Here is an 8,970-nt window from a genome sequence, read left to right on the forward strand (position 1 = left end):
CCGTGACGTCAGCGCGCCGGAACCGGAAGCGGCCCCCACCGGAAGCGGGGCGGTGGCGCAGGGCTGTGAGGCGGAGCCGCTGTCGGTGGGCCCGGAGCGGGGCGCGATGTACACCCCGGGGGGGCCGGGGCTGCCCGGCGGGCGACGGCGGCGGGGAGCGGCGGGGAGCGGCCTGCCCAAGCAGCCGGAGCGCAGCCTGGCCTCGGCGCTGCCCGGTGCGCTCTCCATCACGGCGCTCTGTACGGCGCTGGCCGAGCCCGCCTGGCTCCGCATCCACGGCGGCACCTGCGCCCGTCAGGAGCTGGGCGTCGCCGATGTCCTCGGCTACGTCGACCCCGAGCTGCTGCGAGGTGAGGCTAGGCCGGCTGTGTGCCCCCCTCCCGCCCCCCCGCTGCTCGGGGGCGCCGGGCCCGGTGTGCGCGGGGGGGGGGGGGCGGCCCTCGGGGCCTCGCCTGGGCCCACCCGCCGCCCCAAACACCCCCAGGCCGCGGGGCTGAGCCTCAGCCGCCCCCCTGCACCCCTCCATAAAGCTTATTAATAAGCGTTTTTGCCTTCCAGCATCACCAAAATGAGGTGGGTTTTCCCCGTTTTAGCGTCGAAACCCTTCAGGGCTCGGCGCCTGCCACCCCGCCGTACAAATCCAGCTCCGAACATCGGCGATAAATGCGCGTGGTTGCGCTTACCGACAGCGCAACCGGCCTCGCCCCCCTGCCTGAGCAGCTCGGGTGCGGTTAAATCAGTCAGGAAGGAGAGAAGCACAAAAAACGTTGTTCCCAGCTTTATTTTTTGAGCTAACAGGCGACTGAATCCCTACAGCCGGCTTTGTGCGTCGTGGGGACGGGGGGGTTATCCGTTAAAACAAGAAGCTGGTGGGGGTAAAGCTTTCAAATGTGCAGTTCTGATGGCAGAACCGCGGTGGGCGGCTGCATTACGCGTTTGTTTTCCTACTTTCCGTCACCTTCACCCCAACAGTCGCGGACGGCGCGAGGAGATCCCCCCCACCCGCTTGGTCCTCGTAGTCCCCCTGCCCCGGACAGAGTTAGAGCCGCGCATCTGCGACTCGTTTCCAGTTGTGTATCGTAGCCGGCATGTTTATTACTGCTTTTTAACGTGACGTTAAAACGAACGCCTGGCTTTATTTATTGAAAATCCCGCGTGGCTCGCGGCAGGGGTGGCAACCGGAACCCCTTCCCTCCTTTCTTTCCCCACCGCCTCGCTTGGAGGGACCTCGTGGAAGCCGAGGGGAGTGACTTTGAGCCTCCAAATACCCCCAGCGCCAGCTGCGGACCCGGTTAAGGATGGGTAGAGACCACGTACGCTTGAATTCGGGCGGAGTAGCGTGGGATCTCCCTCGCCGCAGGGTTACATCCTCTTCTTGTTCCCCTGCAGGACGTGGCATTAAGCTTAGACTTCCTACTAACACCCCCGGCTTCGCTTTAAATAAGGAACCCGTGCAACCGGCTTCGTTATCTCGGCTGCGCTGGTGTGTCGGAGGTGTTTCTTTAGCTTTAATTTCCGTGGTAACAATAGTTTATAAAGTAAAATACACAACCAGGCCGACTGCTGCTGCATAAAGGAGGTTTGTTTCCTAGAGCCTAATTAAAAGCGCCCTGCTGTGCTCCGGTTTCTGTCGAGAGCTGCGTTTTTTAAACCTCAAAGGAAAACGCTGGGCAGGATCGAAGCAGGGGGTGTCGTGATACCGGTTGCTTTCTCTGGTGAGTGATTTGGATGGAAAAGAGGAGTTTTTCCGGTGCTCAGCGCCTGCCTCTCTTCCTCCCCTCACAGATTACTGCATGAACCCGCAGACGGTCCTGCTGCTCCGGGTCATTGCCGCCTTCTGCTTCCTGGGAATCATCTGCAGCCTCTCGGCTTTCCTCCTGGACGTCTTCGGTCCCAAGCACCCGGCGTTAAAGATCACTCGCCGCTACGCTTTCGCTCACATCCTCACAGGTAAATCCCCGCCGGCGGGGTTAGGGTTTTCACCGCGCTGGAGGAAAGCTCTGGCTTTCTTTTTTCCGTCCCCAGCTCTCAAGGGGATGGAAAAAAAAAAACCTGAAGGCTTTTTTTCAACCTTTGGTTTGGAGCTGCAGCGCCCATCCTGCCCGCAGAGCTTCCCCTTCGCGTTGTCTTGGGTCCAGAGGCAAACAGCAGCCTCACATGGCTAAAATTGGAGTTAAACCTTGGGGGGGAGGCAGTTGAGGATGAACATTAAGTGTCTGCTAATGGCTCTTATTTTTCAAAGAGCTCCCACAGAGCCTTTCTGGGGAAGAAGGTCACCTTTTCCGGCTCATGAGGTCGAAGGAGCTTTAATATCCCTTATCCCTGGCAGAATTACCCGCGTCAGACTTGGGCGGCTCAGGGAAAGTCCGAGCTGTCAGCCTGCCCCAAACACTAAGCACCGATTTGTCCTTGCTGCTCCTTCTAGGTCACAAAAAAACCCCCCAAACCTTTCCAAATCGTTCAGCTTTGGTTTGTGCTGCTGGCCTCCCCACTTTGCCGGGTTCGTTCTCGGCCTGAGATCCTCCACCGCGTTTTCCCCTCTCTCGGGCTGGATTTTGGGCATCCACCGCCTCCTTTCACCGCAGGCTCTCGCACTCTGCTTGCTTAAACCTCCGGCAAGCCGCGCTCAACGTCCCTTTGCCATATCGGCCGTGAAATGAACTCGCTGATTTATTTTTTTTGCCGGCTGCTCAGCGCCTCTCCCGCTCTCTCTCTCTCAGTCCTGCAGTGTGCCACCGTCATCGGCTTCTGCTACTGGGCCTCGGAGCTGATCCTCGCCCAACAACAGCAGCACAAAAAGTACCACGGCTCCCAAGTCTACGTCACCTTCGCCGTCAGCTTCTACCTGGTGGCGGGCGCCGGGGGAGCCTCCATCCTCGCCACCGCCGCCAACCTTCTGCGGCACTACCCCACCGAGGAAGAGGAGCAAGCCCTGGAGCTCCTGTCCGAGATGGAGGAGAACGAACCTTACCCAGCCGAGTACGAAGTGATCAACCAATTCCAGCCGCCGCCGGCGTACACCCCCTGATGCCGCCGGCACCGGGACGCGGTCGTGGCTTTCTCCCACCCCCAAACTTCATTTTTTCAGCACCTCCTTCACCCTTCTGATCCCTCCCACGCAGAGGAAAGAACTTTCCGGGTCAGATGACCGGTGTTTTCTTCCTATCCCTTATTTTATTAACTCCACGGCGTGACTTTTAACCCTGCACCAGCTCGGCTGGCCGAAATAACGACGGCGTCATCCCCCGGCATGAGGGGCGGTGGGATCTGCTCTTCCCCGTCGGAGATCTTGTCCCCACCCTGCGCCAGGAAATCACGCTGGATTCCCAGCCTGGCGTGCGGTGAACTCTGTCCCTCCTCTGCCGAGGCGTGCCGTACACCTGGAGAAAGGCGTGACGCACGCGTGTGTGTATATATTTATATATATATATAGGGGAAACGCCCGTCACGGCGTGCCGGTGGGAGAGGAACGGCCCTTTATAGCGACCGTACGGCAGGAGGGAGGTAGAGCGAACCCCCCCTCCGCTCTATCCGCTCCTCTTTTCTGACTGGCGCTGACCACGCGAGCATTTTGCACTTTATTTCAGGCTCCGGGGAGGACGGTGACATTTTTGGGGCCAGCTGCCGGAGACTGTCACCGCTGTAAAACCCCCTTCACGAGCGGGCGGTGCAGCGCGAGCGGGTTTCAAAGCTTTTCTGCCACCGCTGGCAGTTTTCGGGGGAGCTCTGTCCCCCCTCACCGCAGCACCCAGCTCCTGTCGGCATCTCGCCGAGCAAATCTTGGGGGTTTTTTTAGCCGAGATACAACCGGACTTTGGTACAGCGATGGCTCCCGGGAAGCGGGTTGAGCCTGCGCTGGAAAACCAGCGTCTCTGCCTGTAGCTTTTATGCAAGCGCCTGACCTCCGCGCCGATCTGACTCTCCTGCTTCTTGCTCCCACTTTTAATCTCGGTATTTTTCTGTCCCGCTCTTAGTTTATTGCCCCATTTCCCTTCGCAAGCCCTGAGAGATGCCTGACCTCGAGGAGCTGAACCCTTTCCTGGACGGTGCCGGAGAGCCGAGGGAAAGCCGATCTGGCGCCTCCAGACCCTGCAGCCAAACCCGGAGGAGGTAGCTGGCAGGGACGGAGCGGGGATTTTTGGGGACTGTTTAAAGAAAACCAAATAGGAAAAAAAACCACGTAGGGATGTATTGACCCGAGCGCTGCAGCACCGGAAAACTCAAGGCTGGCTCTGCGGCAGGGTGCGGTGGTTTAGGGAAGGAATTTTAGGACAGGTTGTAGGCTCCCGGTGATCCCTCTAATGCTTTTATTACCTATTTTCTTGCTGCCGGCTGTTTTGCCCAGCTTGGCCCTTTTTTCCCCCGCCCTGCGCCCGCAGCAGCGCTGGCTATGCAACAGCTTCGGCCGCTCGCCGGGGCTCTGGCTGGTGCACGAAACCGGAAAACTTGAGCCGGGGAGAGCGCTGCCCGCTCCCTGCAAGACTTGAAGGAGGAAAATCAGCCCCTTAAAACCCTCGAGGGTTTTGATGGAAGGGTGGGGAGAGGCCGGCGGTGGGGTGGCCAAGGGGGTTTAGCGGCCGCGGGGCCGCTCCTCTTCCTCCTCTGTCCCACCTCCGGGTCCTCCGCCAAAGAAAACATCCCGCCGGCTCTTCCCCGGCATCCGGCCGGCGCGGCAATCCGGCTGGAAAACAGTTTGGATTTCCCCACCGGTGACTTATATGCAAGAGAGGGGTTTGGGTGTAAATAGTCTGTGCATAAACACACTGTATTTCTGTAAAAAAAAAAAAAGCAAACCCCAAAAAGAGACAAATGATGTCATTCCCCTCCCCTGATCCTCGACGGAATCCAGATGGGGCGCAGGTGGCACCCGCGGGGTTTGGGGCTCCCCCCGCCCTTCGCTAGAGGAAATAAAGGGGGTGCAAAGAGCCCTGTGTGGGAGCTTGCGCTTTGTTGCGGGAAAAGGGGGTGCCCCTCCTTGCGCTGCCCCCCCCGGTAAACAGCGCTGCGTTGCGTCTGCTGTGCTCTGCCCTGCACCCCGACAAACATCCCTGCCCTGTCCCCCCCACTGCCCTGCACCCCAATAAACACCCCACACCTACAGCCCTGCACCCCGTTGCACCCCGATAACCAGCCCTGTCTGCACCCCACTGCCCTGCACCCTGATAACCAGCCCTGCCCCACACCCACTGCTTTGTACGCCACTGCCCCCCAATAACACCCCTGCCTGCACCCACTGCCCCCCAGTAACTGGCTCTGCCTGCACCCCACTGCCCTGCACCCCAATAACTGGCTCTGCCCGCACCCACTGCCCCCCAATAACTGGCTCTGCCCGCACCCACTGCCCTGCACCCCAATAACTGGTCCTGCCTGCACCCACTGACCTGCACCCCAATAACTGGTCCTGCCTGCACCCACTGACCCCAGTAACTGGCTCTGCCCGCACCCACTGCCCTGCACCCCAATAACTGGCTCTGCCTGCACCCACTGCCCTGCACCCCAATAACTGGTCCTACCCACACCCACTGCCCCCCAATAACTGGCTCTGCCTGCACCCACTGCCCTGCACCCCAATAACTGGTCCTACCCACACCCACTGCCCCCCAATAACTGGCTCTGCCCGCACCCACTGCCCTGCACCCCAATAACTGGCTCTGCCTGCACCCCACTGCCCTGCACCCCAATAACTGGTCCTGCCCACACCCACTGCCCCCCAATAAAGGCTCTGCCTGCACCCCACTGCCCTGCACCCCAATAACCACCCCTGCCCGCACCCACTGCCCCCCAACAAAGGCTCTGCCTGCACCCCACTGCCCTGCACCCCAATAACCACCCTGCCCACACCCACTGCCCCCAATAAAGGCTCTGCCTGCACCCCACTGCCCTGCACCCCAATAACTGGTCCTGCCCACACCCACTGCCCCCAATAAAGGCTCTGCCTGCACCCCAATAACTGGTCCTGCCCACACCCGCTGCCCCCCAATAAAGGCTCTGCCTGCACCCCACTGCCCTGCACCCCGCTGGTGGGGGCGTGTCCCCGCGCCAAGCCCCGCCCCCCGCGTCTGGCCCCGCCCTAGCGTCTGGCCCCGCCCCGTCTCTCGTCGGGCCGCCCCGCCCACCGCGCCCTCAGCGCCCCGCGCGCCCTTGCCCTCCCTCCCTCGCCTCCGCGAGCGTGCAGGGGCGGGCTCTTCCCGCCGCCGCCCAATGGTCGCGCGGCGCGGCGAGGCGGCGGCCAATGGCGGGGCGGCGCGGGGCGATGACGCATCGAGCGCGACGCGGGGCGGCCCGCTGAGGGAGCGGCGGCATGTTGCAGCCGCGGCGGTCGCTCGTCGGTCTCGTCGCCCGTTGCGCCCGCGCCGCCCGCCTGGGCCCCCGCCCGCCCGGGCCCGCCGAGGCTCCCCCCGCTGCCGGCGGCCAGGCGGGGGGCGGCGCGGGGCGGCGGGGCCTGCTGGGCCTGCTGGCGCGCCAGTGCAGCTGCGTGACGGGGCAGCGGGCGCGGCGGGCCCGGCGGGCCTGGTGCCGCGGCGGCGGCGGTAGCGGCGGGGACGGGGCGGCGGAGCGGGCGAGGCGCGGCGGCGGCGGGTGGTGGTGGTGGTGGTGGTGGCGGGGCCCGCTCCGAGGCCGCCCCGCCTTCGCCGCCACCGGCCGCCTCATGGCGACCCTGGCCGGTGTCTTCGTCTGGGACGGGCAGCGCATCGAGGAGGAGGAGCTGCAGCGGTGGGTGTCCGCCGCGGGGTCCCCCGGGACCGGGACACACCCCACCCCCATCCTCGGTGGCCCTGGAACCCCCCCAAATCCTCGGTAGCCCGCGGTCCCTGGCGCTTGGGGCACCCCCCTCCCCGATCCCCCCGTTCCTTAGGGCCTGGGGTGCCCCCCAGATCCTCAGGGGTGTCCCCCCCCCTTGCCAGGTGCACTAGGGCTTGGGGTGCCCCCGCCAAGCTCTTCAGAGGTGCTCCCCCCCCCCAAGTCCCCCATCACTAGGGGTGCACCCCAATTTTCTAAAGCTCCAGGGTGCCCTTCCAAATCCTTGGGGGTGCCCCCCAAATTGGGTGGGGGTGCGCTCACAAACCTTCCCGGGCCTGGGGGTGCCACCCTCTGCAGGTTCTGCCCCATGTGTTGACCTGGGGGTGCACCCCTCAAGTCCTCCCCCCATAGGGTGCCTCCCTAAATCTACTGGGGTGCTGCCCCACATCTTTCCCTGGCTGCTGTCCTGGCAGGGGGTCCCCTAGCCCTTTTTTTGGGGTGCTGGGTGTGTGTGTGTGCGCACCCTTTGTTCCCTAAATCCTGTCCCTGCATGGTGTACCCCCTGCAAATTAACTGGGACTTTGGGGTGCCCCCTCACCCCCCCAATTCTTTGCTTGGTGCCCCCACCCAGCTCCCCGCCCTCCCTGGGATCCGGGGGTGCACCCTCCACCCCCCAAATCCTACCCCAACAGGGTGCCTCCCCCAAACCCTCCTTGTGGTGGTTTCAGGGTGGCGCCCTACACACCCCCCCCCACCCCGGGGGTGCTGCAGAAAGGGGTGTCCCCCCCTCGCCCCGATACTGGGTGCCCCCCATCATGCTGCTGCACGGAGCATTTACACTCGGGGGACAGCGCTGGCATGGGGCGGGGGGGACAGGCGGTGCCCCCCAATCTGCCAGGATGATGTTGGCAGTACCCTCCGACCTTCCCGGTGGCTGTTTGAGACGCCCGTGGAAGCCCGCGGCTTCGTTTAGGGGTGATTATCCAGCGAAGCGTGTGACAAAGTGGGGGTGAGTCAGGAGCGGGTAATTAAAACTTAATGAGGAGCTCAGGGTGCGATGGGGAATCGCCGGGTTTCCCCTCTCTTAAATTCTGCATCCGGGTGCCTCGTCCAGACCGTCCTATGGGTGTTAAATAACCAGTATTTGTTTAAGTAGCTTACCTAAGGCTTAATTAAATCTTAGCGCTAATGAGAAACAACCCTCGCACCCCAACTTATGACACCTTCAAACATTTTGGAGCGATCCCCAGCCTTTACGTGCAGCCAACGCTGGAGAAAGGACCAAATCGTGGTTTTATTCCCTAACTAGGAGCCGCGGCTGTGCATCGCGTGGCCTTTTGAGTCCCAGCGCCGAGGATAAACCCTGCCTGATGTTTTCCGGCGGGCTCAGCAGGGCTTGGCTTACGCCTGGGATTAAAAGCGGAGTGGGTCTTGTTCAAGGTTACTCCTTGCAGGCTTGAGCCTCCTCACCTTAATTTAAGGACTCCTCGAGCCCAGTCCTCTTCCAGTGTGCTTTAGGGAGAGTTCACTTTTATTATTCCTCATTATTATTTACTTTTTCCTTATTCCTTTAATCATTTACTCTCTGTCATGGCTCATTAGGCTTCAGTCTAGTTGCGGGAGCAATAAAGTCCTCAGCAAAGTCTTTGCTCGTTGTTATAACGAGTTGGAGTCGCAGGAGGTGTTGGCAGGAGAGCTTTGCTCTCCTCTCTTCAATAGTTGATGTATTTTTTACAAGACGGGTGGGAGTACGTTGCACACGGGCTCGCAATGACGGTGGAAATAAATAAATAGGATAAAACTGTGCGGTGAAACTTCCCACCTTGCTCTCCCCTCTCGGTGAGCTCACCCGTGCCTTTGTGTCAGCCAGGGAGCTGTGTCTCCTCCCGGGGTTTAAAATAGCTCTCTGCTTCGGTATCGTCTTTCTCGTCCCCTCCCAGGTCTCCTTCGCCTCTGTCCCCCTCTCATTTAGCTTTGGGGGAGGCTTTCTTTTTTTTCTCGCTTAAACCAAAATCCCTGTTCCGGCGGTGCCGTGCCCACCTTCAGGCACGGTGCTTCGTAGCCGTCGGGGAGTCAAAAATGGCACGGGAGAGCTCTGCCCGTGGCCGGCGTCGCTTCCAGCCTGCCCCACCGTCCCCTGCGGTGGCATCCCACCGCCGGTGCAGAAACACCGACACGGCCCCCCCCGGTTAAGCGAGGCCGGGGCTGGACGCCGGCCAGGGAAGCGGC

General features: G+C 61.6%; 1 protein-coding gene across 1 annotated transcript; it reads left to right on the plus strand.

The window, feature by feature from the left end:
• Positions 1-106: 106 nt before the first annotated feature.
• TMEM127 (transmembrane protein 127) lies at positions 107-4,859 on the plus strand. Its single transcript, XM_059831528.1, has 3 exons — positions 107-350; positions 1,786-1,950; positions 2,721-4,859. The coding sequence occupies exons 1-3, from the start codon at positions 107-109 to the stop codon at positions 3,026-3,028; spliced, it is 717 nt and encodes a 238-aa protein (XP_059687511.1). The 3' UTR covers positions 3,029-4,859.
• The last annotated feature ends 4,111 nt before the right edge of the window (positions 4,860-8,970 follow it).

Source organism: Gavia stellata, chromosome 31 (genome assembly GCF_030936135.1).
Source record: "Gavia stellata isolate bGavSte3 chromosome 31, bGavSte3.hap2, whole genome shotgun sequence".
Classification (NCBI taxonomy): domain Eukaryota; kingdom Metazoa; phylum Chordata; class Aves; order Gaviiformes; family Gaviidae; genus Gavia; species Gavia stellata.

Bases quoted from the DNA above. Each gene is read 5' to 3' on its own strand.
- TMEM127 (XM_059831528.1), top strand. From the start codon at position 107: ATGTACACCCCGGGGGGGCCGGGGCTGCCCGGCGGGCGACGGCGGCGG. The intron at 351-1,785 runs GTGAGGCTAGGC...CTCCCCTCACAG, and splicing joins CGACCCCGAGCTGCTGCGAG to ATTACTGCATGAACCCGCAG. The intron at 1,951-2,720 runs GTAAATCCCCGC...TCTCTCTCTCAG, and splicing joins TTTCGCTCACATCCTCACAG to TCCTGCAGTGTGCCACCGTC.